The sequence below is a fragment of the Calonectris borealis genome, chromosome 17, assembly GCF_964195595.1.
Source record: "Calonectris borealis chromosome 17, bCalBor7.hap1.2, whole genome shotgun sequence".
In the NCBI taxonomy this organism is placed as follows: Eukaryota; Metazoa; Chordata; class Aves; order Procellariiformes; family Procellariidae; genus Calonectris; species Calonectris borealis.
The window spans coordinates 4,810,712-4,834,380 of record NC_134328.1 but is presented as its reverse complement, the minus strand read 5'-3'; the positions used below and the strand labels follow the sequence as shown (position 1 = coordinate 4,834,380).

At 54.1% G+C, this 23,669-nt stretch overlaps 2 protein-coding genes across 4 annotated transcripts; one reads left to right on the top strand and one right to left on the bottom strand.

The window, feature by feature from the left end:
• Window positions 1–1,668: 1,668 nt before the first annotated feature.
• On the top strand, window positions 1,669–19,903 carry MYBL2 (MYB proto-oncogene like 2). Of its 3 annotated transcripts, none has more exons than XM_075166327.1 (15): window positions 1,669–1,790; window positions 4,912–4,985; window positions 6,227–6,320; window positions 7,474–7,545; window positions 7,928–8,020; window positions 9,792–10,012; window positions 10,173–10,329; window positions 11,106–11,375; window positions 12,643–13,029; window positions 14,660–14,799; window positions 15,813–15,912; window positions 16,519–16,632; window positions 17,201–17,317; window positions 17,545–17,691; window positions 19,594–19,903. In XM_075166327.1, the coding sequence occupies exons 4-15, from the start codon at window positions 7,489–7,491 to the stop codon at window positions 19,720–19,722; spliced, it is 1,932 nt and encodes a 643-aa protein (XP_075022428.1). In that variant the 5' UTR covers window positions 1,669–1,790; window positions 4,912–4,985; window positions 6,227–6,320; window positions 7,474–7,488; the 3' UTR covers window positions 19,723–19,903. The 3 variants fall into 3 exon arrangements, with proteins under 3 accessions (XP_075022428.1, XP_075022430.1, XP_075022429.1); XM_075166329.1 differs by having other exon boundaries at window positions 1,682–1,790; window positions 4,912–4,994; XM_075166328.1 differs by lacking the exon at window positions 1,669–1,790 and having other exon boundaries at window positions 4,778–4,985.
• LOC142089631 (uncharacterized) lies at window positions 2,281–4,284 on the bottom strand. The gene is made up of 2 exons (XM_075166330.1): window positions 4,229–4,284; window positions 2,281–3,280 (listed from the first exon to the last, which is right to left on the bottom strand). Exon 2 carries the CDS (start codon window positions 3,232–3,234, stop codon window positions 2,482–2,484), a length of 753 nt encoding a protein of 250 aa, XP_075022431.1. The 5' UTR covers window positions 3,235–3,280; window positions 4,229–4,284; the 3' UTR covers window positions 2,281–2,481.
• Window positions 19,904–23,669: the final 3,766 nt, after the last annotated feature.

Sequence of the window (23,669 nt, the reverse complement as noted above, 5' to 3'; positions counted from 1 at the left end):
CTGTGAAACTTAAATTCTTCCCCCATCCAAGCCTTCCATGCAGCCTTTGTGACACCTGTGCTTTATCTTGCTCTGCCATGTTTTTTTAATGTCAAAGCTGCTTTTTCGAAAAGTTCTGTTCATCTTTTATCCCACAAAAAGTCATTTCATTTTGCATTGTTTCATGCTTTGGATGCCAACTTGGTGCAGGTTTTTCTGAAGATGCCCCAGAGCAGCTGCTGAGTTACTGACTAGTTGAGATGTGCCAATATAATGTTAGCAGAAGTGGTTGTCTCTCTTCTTAACGCTGCAGACATTCCTTTTTCATAGCAGCATGTTTGAAATTTTTCATTTCTTCCTCTCTTATTTAAGGGCATGGTTGTGTTTGTCACACAGAGTACTTCATACATTCCAGCTACAGATTTACACAATAAGCTTAAATTTTTCCTCTACAGTATCAATACCAATCAGTCAACTGGCACAGACTGCAGTTGAACCAAACAACTGTGTGATCCTCTTCCTAATTATAGATCTGGTTTGTACTGTTCTGTGGTGTTTATACTTCAAACTGTAAATACTTTCTCTTTCCGGGCCCTTTTTCTGAGTTGTTTTGTCACCTGTTCCTGATGTTGTTACATGGTCTAGAAAAAAAAGTCATCTGAGCAGCCAGAGAACACAAGCAGCTCCCTGTTTACTGTTTGTCTGTAGTGCCACTGCGACAGCTGAAGTAAAAGAACAGATTTTTTTCACTGAATGGATGTTTTTTTGGCCAGAAGCTCTAGTGGGAAATACATGTGGAGGCAATAACTTGCATCTCTTTCAAAGCTGTCCCTTTGACCCTCTGGAAGTATTGAAACTGTTATTTTGTAAACAGAAGTGCTTACTTTGGTCATGGGAATGTGATACACATAAAGTTTATGGCTGGTTGACAGAATTTTGAAGGAGTACAAGCGGGTGGGGGCTTTCAAGAAGTGAGGCTAGGCCACTGGGAAGTCAGGCACGCAGTTTATGTATTCATGAAATTATTGCTGTAATTCACAAAAGTTGGTTCCAAGCAACTGTTGCTGCTTTCTCTTTTTTGTCTCTGTCCTCTCATGCAACATGACTTCTCATCTCTTAATCTCTCCCTAAAAGAAGAGGGGGGAGTGTAGCTTGGTTCTTCAACAAACTGCAAACGCCCTGGAAAGTGGTTTTAACAAGTAGTTCTCCACGTCTTTGTGTCCGCTGTAAGCAGCGACGGGAGAGAAAGAAAAGGAAGGAGAGCAAGTGTCTGTGTAAGGTGGGAAGCTCTGAGAGGAGAGCGAGAAAATCTGTACCGGGGTGGGGTGCGATGGGGGCGGGCTCGTTTCTCTCCCTCGGAGCAGGGTGTGGAAGTCACGGCCGAAGCGGCTCAGCAGCGCTCGGGTGCTGAATTCCTCCGGGAAATTCCTCCGGGCTGGGACGGAAAGCTCATGGCGGGGGCTGAGGCGGCGGCACCGCGGGGTGGCTGGGGAGCGCTGCGGGCGCTCCCGGGAAGCCGCGTTCTTCCCCGCTGCCCCTGACGGGCGGCGCGGTGCCGCCCTGCCGCCGCCCTGCCCGGGCCGGGCCGGTCCCGCCGCTCGCAGGCTGTTTTTCTCCCAGTGTGCCAGAAGAGGGATCCCCAGCCCCGGCGGCGCCTCCCGCCCGGCCGCCGCCTCCCTGCCCGCGCTCCCCGTGGGCAGCGGCGGGCCCCGGCAGCCCCGGCGGCGCCGCCGCCATGGCCCGGCGGCGGAGACCGGGGCCGCGCTCCCGCGCCCGTCCCTCACCGAGAGCTCGCCGGGGCCCTCTGCCAGGTAACGGGGGCGGGCGGGCGGGGCGGCCCCGGGCCGCGCACCTGGGAGCGGGGCCGGGCCGGGGCGGTGGCTGCCGCGGAGCTCCCCCGCCCGGGGCTCGGCCATCTTGTCGCGGCGTCTCGGCCCTCAGCCGGGCCCCGGAGCTCCGTGGCGGCCCCGGGGGGCTCCCCTCGCGGGTGGGGAGGTGGCTGCTCTCGGTGGGGTTTTACCGGCAGCCGGGCCTCAGTGCGGCTGGAGCCCGCGGGCCCCGGCCCTGCGTTCAGGGGAGCTCAGCCGCAGGCCAGGCGGGCGGTCGGAGCTCGCCAGGCAGAGAGCATCGGAGACCACCCACAGAGTGCAATTTATATCTTTATTCTGTTAATACAAAAGACAGGGATCGGGGAGGAGGAGGGAGCCAGTAAGGCCGCTGCTTAGCTGGTGCTGGCTTTCAGGGGGTGCCATCAACAGCCTAAGCGTCCTCACCCAGCAGCGCCCCGAGCACTTCGCCGTTTCGGTCGCCCCAGGCTGGAAGATTCAACCTTTCCCCGGTGGAGCCCCCAGGCAAGCCCCTGCCTCGGGGCAGGGCAGGAGGCCTTCACCACCTCCTCTGCTGCAGCGTGGATGGCGGCTCTGTGCACCGTGCTCCTCCGCAGCACAGAGGGTCCCCGGGCAGGCACCCCGCAGCCCACCGTGCTCCGGCGTGGAGCCAGCGTCACAGAGCCTGATGCAGAAACACAGGGACGGGCTCAAAATCCGTCAGCTGGGTCTCAGGGGTGGCAGACCTGTGGGTCAGCATAGGGCACCTCTTGAAGGCCCCAGGCCAAGCCAGAGGAGTTACTACAGAGGTCTCCAGGGATGGCGTGTCCGATTTGGAGCATCCCAGTAACCTTAACTCCTCACTGCTCACATCAAGGGACAGGCTGGTATCCAGGGGGGCTTTTATTGCCGAGATCTCCCATCTGGGTGCTGGCGTCTTCCCAAGGGTTGAGAGGTCGCCCACGAGCTCAGTACTCTTGGAGAGCAGGCTCTCCAGCAGTTTGGAGTGCTTTTCTTTCTTGCATGGCGTTGAGGTGTTCTGCGACGCCACGTCCATCAGGCAGCCGGCTCTGCTGGGGTGCTCACAAGGCAAACCGGACAGGTCAAAGGCGGCCTGACCGTGGTGGGTCTTGCAGAAGCAGACAAGACTGAGGTCAGAGATGCCCTGGGTCAGGCTGTGCAGGTCAGTCTTCACACAGCTGCTCAGAGACTCCGACTGCTTGATGACACACAGGGAACTGCCTTTTGTTGCGTTGTCCAAGTCCATGAGAAACTCCCAGGTGTCTGGTTTGGAGGCACTGCTAGAGTCCATGTAATAACTGTGGACAGGAGAAGAATGGGTATGGCTGGAAGCTCCGGCCACAAACCCATTTTCCAGGATTTCCTTTATGGTCAGGGTGCTGGTACCATGCCTCTTGGTGGACAGCATGGTGCAGAATCCCACCACTGTCAGGCTTACGGAGACCAGGACGTCCCTGTCAGAATAAATGTGTTACTGTTCATTACTGTTCACTAGCGAGTTGCAGACTTAGAGTAGCAGGACAGCTCTCTGCAAAATCCTGTCCTAGTATCGCTTAGAAGAGCAAGGAACTGAGCGGGATCCAGGACAGGTAGGTGGGCATCCAGCCCTGTCATTGTCTTCTAGAGCAACACAGTTGCACCACAGCCTGTTTATTGCTTGGAGGTTATCATGGAGCCTCCCTAGAGTTGTATTTGGCCTCAGCCTGTATACCACTACTCTTAGCTTTGTACTGGGTGTAGGGAGTCTCAGTAAACCTCTCATCTGTCAGTGGTACTAAGATGGAGCTGGTTTTCCCCAGAGGTAAGGCACTTTATCCTCGTTCGTCAAGTCAGAGGGCCATTAGCCACAGTTAGAGTTGAGTCCCTTTGAGAGGGAGGCACTAAAACCGGGCTCTGGTTAGGATGGGATAGGCTGAGGAGCAGCTGTCATCTTACTTTTAGTCCCACACATGGTAACCCCCACCCACAGACCTGTGGGGTCCCACAGCCCACCCAGGGAGGTCCTCGGGGACAGGCCCTCCTGGCAGGTCTCGTGCTGCACACCCCTGCCTTCTGCTCCGTGGGCAGGAGCTTCCTTCGTGCTCCCCCTCTGCCTGGGAGGGAAGTTCTCACCACCAGCTCAGGCAGCAGCTGCCTTCCAGCCACCCCGAGGGAACAGGGCAGGTCAGGGAAGGCAGCTACTGCAGTCTGAAACCATTTTTACACTGAATGCATTAAAAGTGGAGATAAAAAGCTCCTGAATTTACTGCAAAGGGGGGCTCTATGGTCAGTCTAGAAGGAAAGCCTTCTTTAAGAGACTAAAGTACTTTTTCCTAAAGGTAATTGAAGTAAATTAGTATGTGAGAAATACTGGGGAAACAAGAAGTACATGCTAAGAGGATAGACTAAAAAGCACTACTTACCTTCAGCTTCTGTAGAGACCCCCTTCAAGGTCTTGATCCTTTTTTGCCAGTGTTACTTTAGCGGTTTTATAGTTCTGGTAATTCATTAAGAGGCTAATTTCCCAATTAAGCTAGTTTGGGAGAGGGAGGGGTTTTTGTTTGCTTCCTTTTAAGCACAGGGGCAGTGATTGTGGGCCATGGCTAACTGCTGAAGGTAGACGGAGTCCTGCAAGGCCTTGGTTGTGTTTGTACCCCATCAGCGAGCAGCCTTGGAGAGCAGAGGGGTGTTTGCAGGAGCCGTGGTCCTCCGCTGCGAGAGGAGGAGGACACACGGAGCCTTCCTACCTGGACCCAACGCTCAGGCAGGGTCCCCAACAAGGTGACATCTCTCTTCAGTTTTGTCTTGCTTGCTCTGAAGCGCGAGCCAGGAGCATCCACGCGCACAGGCTGAACACGGACGTTACAGTCACGACAGGGGCACTAGCGGGTGTGCGTGCTTTGTGCGCACAGGCAGCGTGAAAACAGCAGGAGTCCAAATTGCCGGTGTAGGAAGCGCTGGCCTGTTCAGGACCAGCTGTCGCTGGGGAAGCTGCTCCCGCTGCTTTTTCTCTCCCGCCTTTCGTGTGCGGGGTGACAGTGCCGCCGCCCGGCAGCGGGGCGCAGGGAAGGGCTTTTCCACGCTGACCGCCCCTTTTCTCTTCCAGGAAGCGCCAGACCTGTGCTCTCCTCCGGGGACCCCACAGTGCACCCCTGCAGCGAGAGGCGCTGCAAAAGCGAGGTGGGGAAGGTGGTTGATTTTAATTTGCTTTTCTGCCCGTTTTGATGGAAGGCCGGGGGTCCCGTGTCCTACGGCTGGCTGTGGCAGGAGGTGACAGCGGCCGTGCCGTGGCAGAAGCAAACCCCTGCTTAGAGCGAAGCAAAGCCGTGTCCCGAGGGGTTCCCGGGACACCCCAAACCCCCCCAGGGCCGCGTTCCCGGGGGGCTGCCGGCGGCTGTTGCAGGGGTGGAGGTGCCCTGGGGGGGGATCCTTCTGCCTGCGGTTGATTTATGGGGCTGGGGTCGGAGCGGGGCTCACCGGGCCGCGGGGGGGGTCACCGGGCCGCGGCCCCCTCGGGGGCGGAGCAGGCGGGCGGGCGCCCTCCCGCGCGCGCCTCTTTGTGAGGGCGGGAGGCGGCAGCGCGCATGCGCGGCCCGGCCCCGCGCGGGGGGGGGCGCCGTTGGCGCGAGATAGGAAAGTGCCGCCGCCGCCGCCCGGCCCCGCCATGGCGCGCCGCAGCCGCGGGTGAGTGCGGACCCCGCCGCGGCGGGGCTTCATGTGCCGGCCCCGCGCCTTCCCGCCTCCCCCGCTCCTGGGGATCCCCCGGGGGCTCCGCTCCGCACCGCTGCGCGGCCCCCCGCCTCCCCGGGCGGCCCGTTCCCGCTCTCCGGCCGGGCAGCGGGACGGCGGGCTGCAGGCAGGGCCGCGGCCCCGCACCCCCGGGCTCCGTGTTCCGCGGGCCCCGCTCTAAAGGCTCCTCTTGGCTCCACCCGGTAGCGGGGCGCGGGCCTGGCTTTGCCCGCTCGGGAGCGGGGGGGGTGACAGGGCAGGCCTGGGGGGCCCGGGTGGGTGATGTGCAGAGCCCTTTGGGGCCACTTTCCCGGCACGAGTGGGGTCACTTCTGGCTGCTTCTGCATCCCTTCTCTTTACTCCAGCAATCCGTGAGACTGGCGAGCTGTAAGGAGGGGAAATGGTGCCAGTCCCTAGACACAAAGTCCTCCCAGAGGGACGGAGGGCAGCAGAAGTCAAGACAAGCGCTCCTTCCCCCGCTCTCGGCAGCGTAAAAATTGCTGGCGTGCACTGGAGTCCAAACCTGAGGGACGCCTTTGAACCTGGGGTGTCTGAGTGAATGTCTGTGAGGTGTCAGGGTTCAGTGCTGGAAGAGAGGAGACCTGGAGCTCTGCCCTGCATGGTGCGGTTTGCTCCCTCTGCTGTGTTTTTATCAGAGGCGGAAATTATAATCTTTGTTTATTCCTCTCTAGTGAGGACCAGGATGAGCTGCATTACCAGGATACCGACTCGGATGTGCCGGAGCAGCGGGATGGCAGATGCAAAGTCAAGTGGACGCAAGAAGAGGTGAGTGAGAGCCCGGCACTTGCTGAGAGCAGGTACTTTGGGGTAGACCTCTGGCATGGCACCCGGGGCTTGGGTGCCTCCACCCCAGTCGTCTCCCACTGGCCACAACACCACCTCCTGCTGTCTTGCTACTGGAGAAGACCATGTGTCTGTTTTGCTGATGTGATCTGAGTCTTAATGAGGCTGGGAGGTTCAGGGGAGTTTGAAGTGTAGCCTGGAGAGCAAGGGCTCCAACCACTTTAGCTTAAGCACGATGCCCTGAGCGAGGCATCTGCAGCCTGCAGCGCTCTTGTGAGCAAGAGGGGTTCCAGAGGATGGTTGAGGCTTCCAGCAAGCTGAATCGCACAGTGGAAATGTCCTCCCTTTTCTGTAGCAAAAGCAGGGAGCGTTGAGACTGTTGGGATCATGGCTTAGTCATCCTGGCTGAGAGCCTGAAATTAGTTGGGATATTCTCTTCCCTCCTCCCGGTTCCTCCATCATCTTTGTTCTGTTTGAAAACTACAAGATGACCTGTCTCCCCTGGGGTCTGAACATCAAGTAAAATGGTCTTTCTGCAGAGATCAAAGCCTCGGGCTCGTGATGGGAAGGGAATTATTTTATGCTTCTGTTTGCCCAGCCAGAGTACGCAGGCAAGGACACCGATAGCAAGCGCTTTGTGAGCTGTAAGAGTCGGCAAACCTGGGCCACAGCGGGGTTCATGAGCGAAGTGCTGTAGAGCCCAGCAGCGCTGAAAGACAATAGACCACCGGGCTAGTGGTGATACATTTAAACCGGTCAGCTTTCTTGGCCAGGCAAAAGCAGTGGCTGGGCTGGGAGATGGACTGTCTGGTCAGGGGTGTACTGGGGCTGGGTAAGCAGGTAGCCTTGGCCCCAGCGTTTGAACCAGACTGTACTGGAACAGAGCTGAGCTCTTGTTTTGTACTCACCATATGAGCTCGCCCTAGTACAGAGCCCAGAACCAAACTGTTCCAGTTGGGTTGCATGTACTGGAGTGCTGCTAAAGGACAGTGTGAGCTACCTTCCTCCCCTGAATGCAGAATGCCAAAAAAACCATCTTAACAGTTCAAAATATCTAGTTCTCTTGATGCCGTCAGCCCAGGGGTGCCTGTGTTGCCTCAGTGTATGTGAAAGTGGATGTCTTTGTTCTTCGCAGGATGAGCAGCTGAAGATGTTAGTAAGACATTACGGGCAGAATGACTGGAAGTTCCTGGCCAGTCACTTTCCTGTAAGTGACCTCTTGCCCAGTTGGGAATCGTAGCGTTTGCATGTTGCTTCTTGTGCTCATTGTGCTGGTCCTCTGTGTCTGTGCGGCACCTTGCACAGTGGGACTCTGTTCTGTACTGCACCTCCAGGCTGTGAAACGGTGCTCCTTCAGGGCAGGGAGACATCCTTCTTGTATAGAGGACTTTCAAGGGCGAGTCTGTTGCAGCTGGAGTGAGATATTGAAGTTCCTGTCTCTGTGCCCAGTGCCCTAGTTGTAGTATGTATTGTCTGTGTGCTTCTGCAGGTTTTCCATGGGACAGCTTGTGTGTGGGGGGACTGCTGTTGCTGTGGGGGCTTTTGGAGCCTCTGGTCTAATGCCTGGCTACTCTCATTCCTTTTCCCAGAACCGCAGTGATCAGCAGTGTCAGTACCGGTGGCTGAGAGTGTTGAATCCAGACTTGGTTAAGGGCCCTTGGACCAAAGAGGAGGACCAAAAGGTAAGTCAGGGCCCAGAGGATCCGAGTGTTGGACTGTGACTGTCTGCGGAGAGGACGGAGGTGTCAGACCCTCAGGTCTTTTTGTAAACTGTGGGTAATTCTTTCCAATGGTGGATATCCGTGAGAGCAGCGCTCCGACCTGTTCTGAGCAGCCTAATGCAGCTGTGGTCATGACGAGCAGAAGCAGGTCTAGGCCTCTGTAGCTAAACACCTTCTTCTTTTCACACAGTACTGCTACAGCAGGGTGCCAAGGGAGAGAGCAGAAAAGGGAATTAATTCATCTGCCTGCTGGCGGGTCTCCACCTGACCTGGCCATGTTGGACCCAAGAGAAAATAAAAGCGGCATTTCCTGTGCCACAGTAGACAGCCTAAAGTGGATGTCTGAGGTCAGCTAGGTGGATCATGGCCTGTTTCTCTCCTGATTCCAGAGTGAGCTGAGAAGGGCCAGCTTAGATAGTCTCATCATCTTGATGATGAATGAATTCCAACTTTTACCAAGGTTTTTTGCTGCAAAATTTCCTAGTTTGTCAGATTCTCTGTAACGTTTCTGCTCCCCCGTTTCTTTCCCTTTTGATCCCATTACAGACTGTTACGGTCCCTTTTGCCTCCCATCTGTGTGTTATGTCAAGCACATCCTAAGGAAGTTTCTTATGTTGTCCTTCCACCTTCCTACAGCAGAGCAGTTGCTGCCTGCTTTCCCCTTCCCTTTGCATGACTCTGCCAGCCTACCCTGCCAGTCCTGATGCCCACTGCCATCCTGGCCAGGCTGGGCTCCAGCTTTCTCCTCCTGACACTGCACATTGCGCTTTGCCCTACAAGCACTCCAGCTCCTTGGGCTGTGTCTGTTTGATGTCTTTGGTCCATTTGTCTGTGCTTGATAGTCAGGAGTCTGCGGTAGGGGCATTTGTTATGGGCCAAGAGCACTGTGAGCATCACCTGGCTACCTGCACCTTTCAGCTGAGCGCAGCTGGCCAGGGTGGAAATGCTCTTTGAGAACCCTTCAGCCTCCTCTCTAAGATTTTGGCAGGCTGAACACTGCAGGCAGTAGCCTGTTTCATCCTGACTGTGCCGTGGACATATTGCAGGGGCTTAGGACAGATTCCCTGCCCAGAAGCATTTGCATTGAGCCTCAGGCAGAAGTGACAAAGCCCTGGGTGAAGGGGAAGTGGCAAAGTGGGTGGCTCTTAAGTGAATATTGTTCGTTTTTGCTTTGGAGTTTTCACCGTGTGTCCTGGTGCTAGTGGGGCAAGAAGCTGCAGGCCCTGGCATGTCCTGGGTGTAGCACCTTTTGTTAAAGGGAGGCTGTGCCCCTCTGTCCCAGCGGGCAGACTAGTGCAGAGCTTACGGGGACTGCTGTCATGCAGCCAGGTCCTCGGTAGGAGGGAGGGCAGAGGAGCCTTGGAGCAGGTGGGACTTGGCCCTTGCTCAGAAACGGGCATGTGTTTCTAAATCTGGGCCCCTCTGCCCTTGGAGCACCTGCCAGTCTCCATACCATCTTCTGTGAGCAGCCGTCTGCATTCACAGGTGCCACGTGGCAAAATGTCTGCATGGAAACAGCCTCTTTCAGAAATTCGGCTGAATCGTTGCTCTCACAAGTATTGGTACAACTGATTGTCAGTGCTGGATCCATCCAGCTGTTTTTCCTAAGGAGCCTTTCTCTGTCTACCCTTACCTGGTCCCAAGAGAGATGAAGAGCAAAGCCTGAAGATGACTGTATTGACCTTCCCCTCCTTTATTCCATTTCCTTATTTCCCTCCTGCTCTCTTCAAAGGTAATTGAACTGGTTAAAAAATACGGCACCAAACAATGGACCCTGATAGCCAAGCACTTGAAAGGGCGTTTAGGGAAGCAGTGCCGGGAACGCTGGCATAACCACCTGAACCCTGAGGTGAAGAAGTCCTCATGGACAGAGGAGGAGGATCGCATCATTTTTGAGGCCCACAAGGTCCTGGGGAATCGTTGGGCAGAGATTGCCAAGCTGCTGCCTGGGAGGTAGGACCTCTTTGCTCATTGTTGCCTTCGCAGCTGGGTGGCCAGTGGAGATCCATGTGTTGGGCTCACAGGATAGGGCTGGAGAGCACGTGGGAGCTGTTAGCTGTGCTTTAAAGCTGCTGTAAATGGTGATTTCTGTTTCCTTCTGCTTTCTCTGCAGGACCGACAATGCTGTGAAGAATCACTGGAACTCCACCATCAAGCGGAAGGTGGACACGGGAGGCTTCCTCAATGAAACCAAGGAGTCCAAGTCACTGTACTTGCTCGTGGAGGTGGATGACAAGGAGAGCCAAAGTCGAACGAGAGCTGGGAGCCAGGTACTGCAGCAGCACGTTTGCAGCAGGGTCAGTGCCCTGCTCTGCTAATGCATATCAGAGCTGTTCATCCACCCTTCTGCTGCCTCCCATGCAGCCTTTGCCACAGCCTGGTGCCTACATAGACAGTCTGTGCCTTCCCCCAGCCTTCTCCAAGAGACTGACTCTTGGGAGATCTCTCCCTCCGGGAGCTAGAGGTGTAATGTGAGCCTGAGTATGTTATCCAGGCGGAGGACAGCAGTCTGCTAGTGCTGTTATCTTGCCAATCCCAGCACCAGGTCTGTCTTGGAGATGGAAGATTTTTTTTTTTTGGCTCCGTTGTGCTGTTGCTGGTGGGAGCAGGAGGCTGCTCCAGACAGTGTGGGGGCTGTGGTGAAGAGGTATTGTCTTCCTTTCCTCTAAAAAAGGAAGCAGGGGAAGTACACCCAATTATTTTTTCATGAAGAAAGCATGTAGTTTTCAAAAGCAGGCTCTTGGAAAGTAGGAAATGCAGAATTAGTGCTACCTGCTCAGCCTTCATTCAGCTTTCTCCTGTGATACTGTTAAGTGAAATCTTCAATTAAACAGTCCTGTGCTCATTGTGTTGCATGGACTCCTGCTCAGGTGGTGTATGAGACAGAGCAGTGAGGGAGAAGAGGGATGTGGAACAAACTGAACAGCAGGTAGGAGAGCAGGCAGAGCTGAATGTGTCCAGGGACCCTTGCTCTTTGTCCCCAGGACTTGACATTGTTCCCTTGGTTTCTGCTAACAGCTGGACTTTCTTTGTTGTTTGTGCAAAGACCGTCCTGCAGAACTGGCCAGTTGATATCTCTGAAATAAAGGAAGAGGATGTCAGTGACGAGGAAGTGACGGGTGTGCAGGAGTTACCCTCGGAGCTGCCAGCTGCCGAACTGGCGGAGCATAACGCTGAGGGGACCGCAGATGATGCGGTGCCTGAGGATGCCTCTTCATTTGTCACATCACCGTACAAATGGGTCGTCGAAGCTGCCAACTATTTGTACCCAACGTCAGTGCCAGCCTTCAATGAAGCTCTGGACATGATTGAATCTGTAAGTAACAGACCCTTGCTCCTCCAGCTAATGTAGGGAGGCTGATCCTCACCCTTTTACCTTGAGTGAACTTACTGGTTATCACCACGCTTATCACCATGGGCATCCTGAGGAGGGCTGGGTCTGTCACTGGCTTGTGGCTTCCCACCATCTCTTCTCCAGGGCTGGATTAGGCCTTTCCAGCTCTGCCAGTATTGCTCTGGGCTTGCAAATTCCCCGAGGTGGGTGTCCTTGTGCGTGGGCTCTGCTGGTGTGGGAGGCTGTAGATGCTGGCAAACCTGATCTCAAGCCCTCCTTTATCAGCCAGAGTGTCCCCAGCTCTCCTTTTCATAGAAGTTCAGGCCCGTGCTTATGGGCTTTCCTTTCCCTCCTCCTATGGGATGGGATAGGACAGGACAGACTGGGAATAGGCCAGGCCCACTTGTAGTATGCAGGACAGACCCCTTCACACTGGGATGACCCCCATTTGCTTTCAGTGGGGGTAGCTTCACTGAAACTAGTCATTTTGGGCCAGTCAGGCAGCACTGAGGTCCCCGGGGTGATGCCAGGGCAGGAAGGCTGCCTGGAATCAATAGAGCACTTTGCTGCCATCAGAGGGAAATGTCTCTGCAGCCCCCAGCCTGCCTGAGGAGCTTATGAGCTGATTATCCGTGAAGGATCCACTTTGCATGTGTATAGGAGGACAGAGAGTCTGTGCCCAAGGCTTAACGGCCCATCTGTGGGTCCTTAGGGGCCTGCTTGTATGGTACTTTGGGTGTTGGTGGGGTTGAGCTGTGAAGCAGCTGATCTCTGAACTGGTCTGGTTATTTTTAATCTGCTTCCAGCAGTGTGGGTTACAGCAGAGCCCTGTGTGCAGCTCTGTTGGTGTGCCCAAGACTGATTTGGTGCTGGGTGACAGTTGCTTCATTCAGCCCCTGTCCTCAGACCTATCCCCAGCTGCTTGTTTTGTCCCCTCTGTGTGGGGATGCAGCTGTTTGTGCAGCTGTGCTGTGAACTGAACTGGGAAACCAACCTTGCGTAAACAGAAAAATCTGCTCTACGCAGGAGCAGCAGCTTTCAGCTGGGTCAGTTCCCTGGTCTGGTTCTCAGCTCTGCAGGCAGCCGAGGGGAGGAGGGCTTGAGCTCTCCTCTAGCCAGGCTCCTTGCAAAAGCTGGTGCAATCTCACAGACCCGCTTACTTCGCCTCCCAGTTCATCTCTGCATCTGCACCAGCTGGTTGCTCAGCTTTCCTTCCTGGGCCGCTTCTGATGGTTTCCCTTGTGTGCAGGACCCAGACGGGTGGTGTGATCTGACCCAGTTTGACCTGCCTGAGGAACCCTCCGCCGGCAGCAGCAGTAGCAGCAACAGCCCGGTGAGGCAAACCCCCAGCAAGCCAACACCGTCCCTGCCCAATGTGACCGAGTACCGCCTGGACGGCCACACCATCTCCGACCTGAGCAAGAGCAGCAAGGGGGAGCTCATCCCCATCTCTCCGCATGCAGACGTGAGCTTTGGCACGCCGCCCTCTGTGCTGAAGAGGCAGAAGAAGAGGAAGATCTCCCTCTCCCCCGTCACGGAGAATGCCACCAGCACCAGCCTTTCCTTCCTTGACTCCTGCAACAGCATGACGCCCAAGAGCACCCCTGTCAAGACACTGCCCTTCTCTCCATCTCAGGTACAGAGCAATGGCAGAGTCCAGTCTGTGCTCTTCTCCTTGGGCTTGGTCATGAGCCAATAAACATGTTAGCGCTCTTACCTACTTGCCTTAATGCCATGTATTGCCATCAGCTCTGCCAGCTTTGTGTTTCTCCTCCCTTGAATGAGGCAGTGCCAGTGCACAAGGTGTGCATCTTTGCTAAAACAAGGCGCAGAGCTAGATTCTGCTACTGCTTGTCTTCAGTGCTGCCCTTCCTGTGGGAGCAGCAGCCCGTGTCCGCCTCTGGGAGCGCTTGCAGCGTCGGCGAAGCCCAGCTGCCCTGCGTGATGGGCAGAGCACGTGCCCGCTGTGAGGAAGGAGCACCACTGTGCAGATCTGCATGCCTGCCCGCTCCCGGACTGATGAAGAGCACAGTGGTTCTGTCCCCACGGCATTGCTGCCCCAGCTGTGGGTAGCAGCGTGGCAACAGTGAAAAGTTGCTTTCCCTGTTCGTTTCCAGTTAAGTCATGCGGGCAGGCTCGGCAGGACATGCCTTGTGCAGATCTCTGAGTTGTTGTGCTTAGGAAAATGCTCCTGGGCTTGTCGTCTTCGCAAAGGGGACTCAGGAGCTTCCAGCCTTTGTCATGACTTCTACAGTGTGCACACATGGTTTCTAACATACATCATCTTGGAGCACTGTGGTGTTCCAACCCACTGGTGTCTCATATATTGATGTGGTGGAGTTCTGTCTATAAAACAGACAGAATAAAGGCTGCTGTGTTCTCCAGCAGAGTTCCCACCGCGGCTCTGTTGTTCAGACCCTGACTACCCATGCCTTCCAGGCCTTTATTTCTGCTGTTCTGCAGCCCTGAGTGACACAGGTTCAAGTGGCAGTGTGACACCCAGGTTCAGATGGACCTCAAATGCCAGGCCAGCAAGAACTGAGAAGTCAGAGTGGAACCTGAAATGTGCAGCTTTGCAGAGTGTGAAAGGCTGGAAGGCCTGGAGTGAATGTGAGAAGGCAAACAGCATGTCCTGCCTCTCAGGCTAAGCTTCAACCATCAGTGAATGTAACACACACAGCTCTTCTCTGCTGATAGGTTCTTGAGTACAGATCTCATTCCTTGTAGGAGTAAAGTTGTCACTTATTAGCTGTTGTGAAGTAAAATCCTAGCAGAGATGAGATGGTTTGTGGTTTTCTCACAGTTTAAGCTGAAGACAGCTCAATGCAAAATCTGCTGTCTTGTATGCTGTTGCATTACCTGGGCTTCCCTCACGTTTGCTGACCTGAGGCTGGAACAGACCTTTGGTGGGCTGGCATTACCCCTCCACCATTTTGCTTGGTCTTATCTGGACCAGTGCAAGGAGACACTTCTCTCCCACCCTGTAGCTGCTTGTAGTCGTATCGACTCATCCCTTATGGGAAGTGAATAATCTTTATGGGTGTGAGGCACCTTCTGGCAACTTTCACGTGTGTGTCCACGTACAGGACAGTATGAGTCTGTAAGAGTTGATACTGGGACAGATCCCTCTTGTGCCACTCACTATGGGAGGATTGTCCCTACTTCAGGTTTTCCCCCATATTTAGGAAAAAGTAGTGAATTGTGATACTATGCTGGGATGCTTGTGGCTGAGTGTCTTCTCTTTCTTTCTTTCCTGTGCTGTGCAGTTCTTAAACTTTTGGACCAAACAGGATACACTAGAACTGGAGAACCCATCTCTGACCTCCACGCCTGTGTGCAGTCAGAAGGTGATTGTCACCACCCCTCTGCACAGGGACAAGACCCCTCTGCTCCAGAAGAACTCAGCGTAAGTCCTTTCCTCCTCCCCCATCCCCACCTGAGCAGCGTGCTTTTCCACGCAGGAGTCTGGTCCAATTCAAACATACCTCCCCCGGTACTTGTACTGGCACTCTGAGACAGGAGCAAGGCAGGCTGGGGATTTCCTTAAATCAGTGTTTTCTCCCCAAAGACAGCTCCTCTCTGAGCTGCAGGGAGCAAGTGTCCTATGTGATTTGGGCTGCAGCCAAGTGACCACCGTTGTGCTCAGCTGCTGGGTGGGCTGTTGCCTTCTGTGCGTGTCTTTGTCTGAGAAACGTTGCTGTGCTGTGAGCCCTGTGCCAGCAGGGAAGGGATTTGATTTTCTCAGCAAGAGCCGTTCAGATCCATCCCTTTAGCTTTGCACCCTCTGCTTTGCCTGTCCTGAGGGGCAGTCCAGGGAGATGATTACCCAAGGCACTGTAGCAGGCAGGTGAGAAGGGGTGGTCTGTACAGGGGGTGTTTTGCTGGCAGACCAGTCGCCGCACTGAAGCAGCACAGTGTTTGGGGGTGCTGGCTGTGCTAGCAAAACCGCTCTGTTGTTGGCATGGTCCAGAGCAGCTCCCCCGTCCAGGCGGTGCGAGCTGGCTTGGCTGCTCTAAGTGTATTTGCACCCAGGACTTCTGCTGGTCCAGCTGTGACTGTTGCAAAGCCCAGGCTGGACCTGAGCCAGCAGAAGCGTTGCAGAGTAGGGCTGGCCTGCAGAGCTGCGTGTCGCCTGCGTCGGAGGTGCTGTACTGCTTTCTGAGAAGGGTGCTTGGCAGCTGGCAGGGTGAAGCAGCGTAGCTGGCATGTCTGAAAGATGTTTTCCCTGCTAAAGGCTCCTCTATGCCTGTTTGCCCTGCTCGCACCCCAGGAGCAGTCCAGCCAGGCTGGTGGCTTCTGCTGCCACCACGTGAGACTCTGCGAGTGGCTCGTGTGATGAGAGGGCTCAGAAGGACGGGGGTTACTTTGTGTGGGTTACAGCATGTCTGATTCTTCATCTTTCCCACTCTCTGCTGCCAGGTTTGTCACACCAGATCAGAAGTATGTGGTAGACAACACTCCCCACACTCCCACGCCTTTCAAAAATGCCCTGGAGAAATATGGACCAATTAGGCCTCTGGTAAGTATTGGGCAGGTCTGCCGCTTGCCGTGGCAGAAACGTAACGAATACAAACGGGACGTGGGGTAGGAAAGTGGTGCTGTGAGCGAGCTGTAATCTGTGCCGTAACAAGGTACAGTTTGGTAGTGCCAGGCTGAGATGGGAGGGATGAAGGGGACCTTGTCATGGTGAACACGTCATGGTAAGTAGCCAGAGGACTTTTAGCTATAAACCAGCTAAAAATGCCAAAAACCGCCCTTGAATCAGGCTTTAGTACTTGGCTACTGATGGCCTTGAGGAGAAGCAAGGGAACGATCTACCTAGGCATGTGAGTGTTGTGGGGATGGCAGTTTCCAGTATCCCAGGCCTTCTGTCTGGTCTCTCAATGGCACATTGGGGGTTCAGCTGTTAAGAGTCTCTCATGCCTGGTGCTCCTGTAAACCTGTCAGGCTAGCAGAAATCTTGTCAATATCTTTTCCAGCTGGGAAGTAAATAAGTCGTCTTTGTGTTTGTCACCCCACTGTGGGCTCCCCTGACCCCGTTATCCCTTGAGGGAAATACTTGTGAGTCTACCCAGCATACAGATTTTTGACTGTCTTGTGCTCTCTCTCCACCTTTTCACACCAGCCCCAGACTCCTCACCTGGAAGAAGACTTGAAAGAGGTTCTCCGAAGTGAAGCTGGCATTGAACTTATCATAGAGGATGATGTGAAGCCTGAGAAACAGAAGAGGAAACAAGGGGTGAGCTGATTTTGCATCCAATACCTGCTACTGAGCTGCCCTGTGCTGTTGAGGGGTGTTTTGGCTGGTTTTGTTCATCCTACTGTTGATGCCAGAAAGTTTTTGGCCTGTGGCTGCTGCCTTTTAATCAGCAAGAGGTTAAGGCCTGCTTAAAATACAGCCAGCTGTGTCCTGGTTTATGCTGAACTCAGGGCAGGTTAGGAGATGCTGTGTCCCTAACCTACAGGAGAGACCCGTGGCACACTTGGAGCATGGATGGCATGGGTGGCTAGTTGGGCTCCCAGAAGGCTGTGGGCTGGTATGCAAAGTCTCTTGGCTCAGTTGCCCTGATGGCTTTCCTTTCCTACTGAAAGGAGCTTCCTCGTCTAAATCAGTGGCTCTCGGTGCCAGGAGGAGGGCACTGGAAGCTGCTGTGCCCTGTGGTGGGGAAGGCTGCTGCACGCCTTCTTCCTGAGGTGCTGGTGCAATGCAGACCTGGGGTGACGCGGGCTTGGTGTGCACCCTGGGCCCTTAGGATGGGAGTTCACCGGGTTGATTCATGCTGACACTTGTTTTTCATGTCCCCCAGTTGCGCAGGAGTCCCATCAAGAAGGTCCGGAAGTCTCTGGCCCTGGATATTGTGGATGAAGATATGACGCAAAATATGCCTGCCCTCCCCAAGACTGTCTCTTTCAAAAGAGCCCAGGTGAGGGCTGCTGTCCTCAGAGCAGGGTAGAGCTGGCTTCTGCTCCAGAGAAACCCTGTGCAAAGCAGTGGTGGGAGCTTTGCCACCTGCAGCTGCCTTTGAACAGTCCATGTGAATGTGGGTGAAGGGTAGGATTTGTTAGCTAGCCTTTTGGCCAGGCCAAGTATCAGCACTGTTAGGGCAAAATAACTTGTTTCCTTATACTTTTCTTTTTTTCCCCTTTGCAGCCTGTGAATTTCCTGTCGAGGTCCCTGAACCTTTCCTCCTCGAGCAGAAAGAACGACAGTGGTTTGCTCAACAGAGCCTTCGTGCAAGTGCAGCCAGAGAAAATGTCCTACAGGAAAATGCCAAGCCATTTCAGACCACCAGCACCGGTAAGCCCTGCAGCCCCTGTCCTCCCATTCAGGAGGCTAACTGGTGGTAGTGCAGCCCTTGTCCCTCCTTGGGAGGAGGAGCAAGGGGACGAAGCTCTGTGCCCTCCTGCATAAGCATCCATATGCTGTCAGGGCTGTCTTTGCACCCAGGTTTGGAGATGCTGAGCCAGCCAAAAAGGTATTTCCCATCTCTCTGATTTTTAGGGTGTTTCTAGGTTGTGATGAAGGCTGTGTGCCATAGGCAGCGTAGGCTGGCTTTATCCTGCTGTTTACCTGAAGCCGTGGCAGTGCCGAGCTCCAGCTGACGGTGTACCACCTTGGCAGTTCCTGCTGAGGTTGGTGGTGTTACAGCTACCCTGTTCCTCAGGGTAGGTGTGGAGCACATCTGGGCCGTGCTGGAGTCACAGTAGACAACAAATGCACCCTGGGGCATAAATGGTCTCTTGTGCTCTTAAAATCTTCACCATTTGGTATGTTTGCAGGCAGAGTGCACTAGTGAGGGGTATCCCTGCTTTGTGAGGTAGTGTGGCTTAGAGAAGGGGATTTGTACCATGATTTTGCAGATATTTGCTTGGACCAAGTCATGGGAGCGCTGTGGTAGCTTGAATGAGGATGGAAATACGTGCTGTCCTTGGCGGGGGGTGAAACTGCCACTGGGGGCTAGCGTTGGGGGTGTTTTCAGATCCCAGGAAGAGTCCAGGTACAGTGTTGTCTTCACTGAGCAGCCTTGGCTCAGTCTTCACTAAAGGCTGCAGCGAGGGGGGTTGCAGCTGTCCCGGGATTAGAGCTGTCTGTAGTGAAAGCTCTTTCTCCTGACAAATAAGTACTCTTCAGCCAGAGTAATTCCTTCCCCTTCTCAAAATAAACCCTACTTAAACACTTCCATTCCTCCTCCTGTCCTAGGCAGGGTTGTATTGCTCTGAGAGCTAATAGATCCATATAAATAAAGCTTTGGGAGTGACTTGATGGTGACGGTAAGGCAGCTTGCATGGTGACAGAGTACAGGGGTGCAGTGAAATCCCATTGCCCAAAGACAGCAGAGCTGTCTGCGGTGTTGCTGGGCTGTCAGGATTTATTGTGCCGGGCTGGTGTTGCTAGCAGTGGCGGTTATTTATGAAGGAAGCTCACCTCGCTGTGGGCTGAACCTAAATCAGCCCCAAAGCCATGCTCTGGCTGCATGAGGCCTTGTTGCCGTAAACAAACGCCGAAGCTCGACCTCTGGTTCTTTGCAGTGCCTGTAAATGGGTATTTGCAGTTCGGGGCGTTGTGTTTCTCTTGGCTGCATTTATCAGAGGATTCGCAGGGGTTTTCCTGGAGTGCAAAAACGCCTCATGGGTGCCCTTTCTGCATGCAGTGACTGAAGCACACCTGATTTTTGGTTCTTCCTGTGTGCTGCAGGGCTCTGCTGAAACTACAGGCATCAAACTGCTGTTAAGGATGGTCTTTGACCAATCTAGACCTGGGGCTGTGCAGCTCCTGTAGGAATTGAACTGGCTGGGAATAAACCCCAAAGCTGTTCTTGAATTCTTTCCATCCTTCTGGACTTTCTTTAGCACAAGGAGCCTTAGTGGGTTTGTGCTTTGGGGTTTTTGTCTCAAGTCAAGTAAGGAAAGCCCTGAAAGGACATGTGGATAGTTCTGAAATGGAGCACTCACCTGTGAAACTGCTGAACGTAACCTCCCTTTGCTAGAAACGACCATCTCGGCTGTGATGAGTAATTGGTGGTGTGCAAGTTCCTCCTGGTTGCAAGATGGGTGCTCGTAAGTGAGGGGTTTTATTTCCCTTGGGTAGCAGGTAGCTGTTAGTTTGTTTATTTTTGCAGTGTTTTAAAACAGGATGTCAACATTGTGTTTGTCCTGTCCCATAATTGTGTTGTATGCATGCTTTCTTTTCCCTCTGTAGATGACCAGGGCTTGGAAAGCGGTGGCCTGTGGTGGAACCCAAGACCAACTCTTCATGCAGGAGAAAGCGCGACAGTTTTTGGGCATGTTGAAACAGTCTCACACATCAAGGACCTTAATCTTATCATGAAGGATTGTTCTGCTTTTTTTATTTTATTTTTTTAAATTTTTTTATAAGTGGAGGGGAGGGGGAACCACAGGAAAAAGTATCCTCTGCCCGGCCATAGTATGTGGGGGTGGATTTTTTCCTTCTGTTCCCAGGTAGATCTATATTGTAATAAATTGGGCTAACTGCTGGCTAATGTGTGGAATGCAAGTTTTGGGATCATTATGGAAAGGCAAACAAGGGAGGGTGGAGAGCTAACAGCAAGACCTCTCTCTGCGAGACCTGGGTTCTGCAAAAGTAGAAGCGTGCAGCCGTGTTCCACCTTGGAGCAGCGTGCGCGGCAGGCGGTGGAGACCAGCCTCGCAGCCTGGATTTCATGCTGGCTGCTCTGGTACCTCGGGAATGGCTTTTGCAAAGGTTCCTGCACGTCTTGCATCTCCCCTTCCGGCTTTCCCCGGGGAATGGAGTGGTCTCCCCTCGCTCTAGGAGCAGGGAGGGTGTTGCACACTCGCGGGAGAAGTGTGTTGGGGTGGCCCGTGTTCGGAACCGGCCCCTTGCTCCCTGCGGGGCTGCTCTGTACTGCCGCGCCGCAGAAGGGGAGCGGCGGGCGCCTCTCCCCAGGGCTGTGCTCCCTCTTCAAATAAATGATGGTGCTAACATCACCCTGTTGCTTGGACTCTGACTCTGCCCGGGGCCTCATAATGCTCGGAGGGAGGCAGCGCTGTGCCAGGATGCAGCAAAGCACCGGCTTTCACGTGGGATCTTTTCTTTCCTGGCAAATTGCTGGATTCATGTTAGCCCTAGGTGTGGCTAGGGATGTTTCCCCCCTCTCTCTCAATAGTTTAATCGGCTGTTTAGGAATGGTTTTAGTTACTTCATGGGAAGGTTCTGGAGTGTGTTCGAGCTTAGTGTGGCCAGGGTCTCTGCAAGGCTGCAGGAGTGGATGGAGGCTGCAGAGAGCTGTGGGGAGGAGAACAGCGCCAGGAGTGTGTGATGGAGCAGAGCCTCGTGTCCTCCTTCCTTTGGAGGCCAAAGCTGTGTCCAGGTTGCTGTTTCGGTGCAGTAACAGTAACACGGTGTGCCGTTTCGATGTAGCCAAGGTTGGAATGCAGTGATAGTAGCAGTATACTAACTGTTTCCAATCGGAAAGGTGCTGGAAATACTGAAGAGCAGCTCACAACTCACCAGTTAGACCAGCGCGTGAACAGCTCTTCGGGTGAGCCCCATTCAGGGCTGTGGTGCAATTTGCCATCTGCGAGCCACCAAAGCCATCGTGGCAGATCTGCCTCTGGCTGGGGCTGGCAGCACAGCAAGGATGCGGGGAAGGGGTCCGTTCACCCCTGTGTCTCTTATTGGGGTCACTGTCCCCTGTCCCTTTGCAGGATGGAAAAACAGAGCAGGGCTGTATAAATCTCACCTCAGGCTGTGGCTTACATTGGAAATAGAGTAAAAAAATCCTTACTGACAAACTTGTTAATAAAACCTTGGATCCTGGGAAATGAGGGAGTTTCAGAAACCGAGCTCATTTTTCATTTCTACAAGCTCAGGGCCAAAGTAAATCCATGAAGTCATTTTTATTTCTGTTTCTCAGTGCTGCAATGTTTGCTTTGGAAAGGCAGCTGGGACCACTTGTCTGAAAGCCTGGCTTTAGCAGCTTCCATTCCGTTGTTATTTTAAGAAAAATCATCATAAAACCATCCCTCTCTGCTTGGGCTTTAGTGGCTCAGCCGTTCCTGCGCTGGGTGACTTTACAAAACCAAGCCAGAATTGCGTTTCCTTCCCGGAGCCGACGTGAGCTGGGAGTCCTGAGCAGGCAGGGTCTGCCGGAGAATAAATCGGTGGGTGAGCCTGGCACGTCTGTTTGGGAGCTGCTCCTAAATGAAAGGATTATGAGGCTGAGAAGTATTAACTGCTGCTCTGATGCTGTAAATCCAGATAGTGCTGGGTGTCCTGCATTGCGGAGTGCTTATTAAGAAAGATTGAGGGGCAGAAAAATACCGAGGAAAATGAGCAAGGCCTGGCATGGTTAATGAGTAAAAAGACAATTAGCTTTTAATTGGAAAATGGAGCTCCTGGTGTGGATGTTACCAGCCTGGCTTGGCTGTCCTGGGGCTCAGGAACAGGCACTGCTCTGCAGGTGGGGAAAAAAGGCCCCACTTGCTTCATTTTTCTGTTAATTCAGATGCTCTGCTTTATTTCCATTAAACCCTTGTAGAGGTTGAACTTCCCACTGGCTGTGGAATCCCTGGGGCCAGCCGGGCAGTGCTGGGCTGGAGCTGGAGAGCTCAGGAGGGGGTTTTGCTGGAGACCTCTCTGTCTGGGGTTCCGTGTCCCCGCTGTGTCCCTGGCTGTGCCCTGGCCGTCGTCCCTTTGAACCCTCTGCAGTAACCCAGCCCTCTCAGGCTGCACAACCCTCATTCTCAAAAAAAAAAAAACCTGGAAATGCAATTTAACTTTAAACGAAAGACCAGGACACGAGTCCCAGGAGCTGTGGTGCCTCTGCCGTGTGGGAGAAGAATCTTCTCCTGTGGCCCGGCTCGCTGGAAAGCTGCAGAAACCCTGGGTTGCTGCTTTATTTTAACTTTGTATTTGCTTTTGGTATTTTGCATTCCTCAGCAGAGCAGATGACCCCTTGTTTGAATCCAGACATGGAAAAAGGACTGATTTTAGCAGGGATGAGAGGGGAATAGCAGAGCTGGAGCTCCCAGGGTCACAGCAGTGCCCGACTGCAAGCAGGATGTTGCTTCCAGCTGGGAAAAGTCCTGAAAAAGCTGGGGAGAGCAAAAATATCAGGGTAAGGGAAAAAAAGAGAGGACACGCAGGGTTTTTTATTGGCAGACTTCCTTCCGGATGGAGCTGGGTCGTGCCCGGGTGGGCAGCAATCCGGCAGAGCGGTGCTGAGCCCATGAAGCTCCGCAGCCGGCAGCGCGGGAGCTGCTGCGTGTCCCTCAAAGGGCTCTCAGCTGCCGGGCTTGTTCCCGCTCGTTGGAGGGATTTCACAGCCTTTTTATCTTGTTCTCACAGCTAATTCTGCTAAAGCGCTGTGCAAACAGCAGGTTGCTCACAGGGGGCTTTTTGGCAAGGCACCTGTGGGGAGAGCTGTCCCTGCACCTAGCGGTGGAGGAATGCAAACGGTGAATGAAGTGTTTTTTCCTATTTCAGGCATTTCCTGTAACTAAAAGAAAGAAAAGAAAAAGGCAACTGAAGCGATGCACCCTGTTCCCAGCTCACCCACGAAACCAGCCCTGGTAAAGCCCAAGTGCTTTGCCTGCTCCTGTGCAGAGGTTTTCTGCCGGCGCAGCTGCCCTGGCCGGGGTGGCATTGCTGAGCGCCGCAGCTGCGGCAGCAGAGGCTGCTGACCTGGGTGCAATTACCGGCACAACCCAAGCTTGCCCCGTTGACCTTGCTAATGCAGAGTACTTAGTAACTAATGTGATTGCATAGAGCAAAGTAAATTGCAGAGCGTGAAACAGTGAATAATTGCTTAGCGGTGATTCGGAGGTGTGAGTTTGAGCATAACCAGTTGCTGCCTGATGTTTCCATGAAAGCACGGCGAGGCTGCGGCGTGCATGGAGGGTGGCCGGTGGGGTTGTTCTCCCGGAGCAGCGACGTGATCCCACGTTACAGCAGAGCTATTGGCTGCACCGGGAGCGTCTGGGCTCCCAACGTTTCCAAACACTCCTGTTCGGGAGCCATCTCCGCTCTGTGGAGGATGCGCAGGCGTGCTGCTCCATCCCTGCTCTCCTCCTGCCTTCCTGCACGGGGCAGTGGGGTTTGCCCGGGCTGTGCACCCTCCGGGGCTGCGGGCGTGCTGCGTCGGGGGCAAAAAAAGATTAATTTCCCATTGGTGGCTAAATTTGAGTTGGTTGCACCTTGACACCTTTCACGAGCTTTATCGCAGGAAGGTAGACTGCCTTAGACCCCGTGTCGGACCCTGTGGTGGGGGCAAGGGGATGCCGAGGTCGGGGTGG

Bases quoted from the DNA above. Each gene is read 5' to 3' on its own strand.
- MYBL2 (XM_075166327.1), top strand. From the start codon at position 7,489: ATGTTAGTAAGACATTACGGGCAGAATGACTGGAAGTTCCTGGCCAGT. The intron at 7,546-7,927 runs GTAAGTGACCTC...TCCTTTTCCCAG, and splicing joins TCCTGGCCAGTCACTTTCCT to AACCGCAGTGATCAGCAGTG. The intron at 10,013-10,172 runs GTAGGACCTCTT...CTTTCTCTGCAG, and splicing joins GCCAAGCTGCTGCCTGGGAG to GACCGACAATGCTGTGAAGA.
- LOC142089631 (XM_075166330.1), bottom strand. From the start codon at position 3,234: ATGCTGTCCACCAAGAGGCATGGTACCAGCACCCTGACCATAAAGGAA.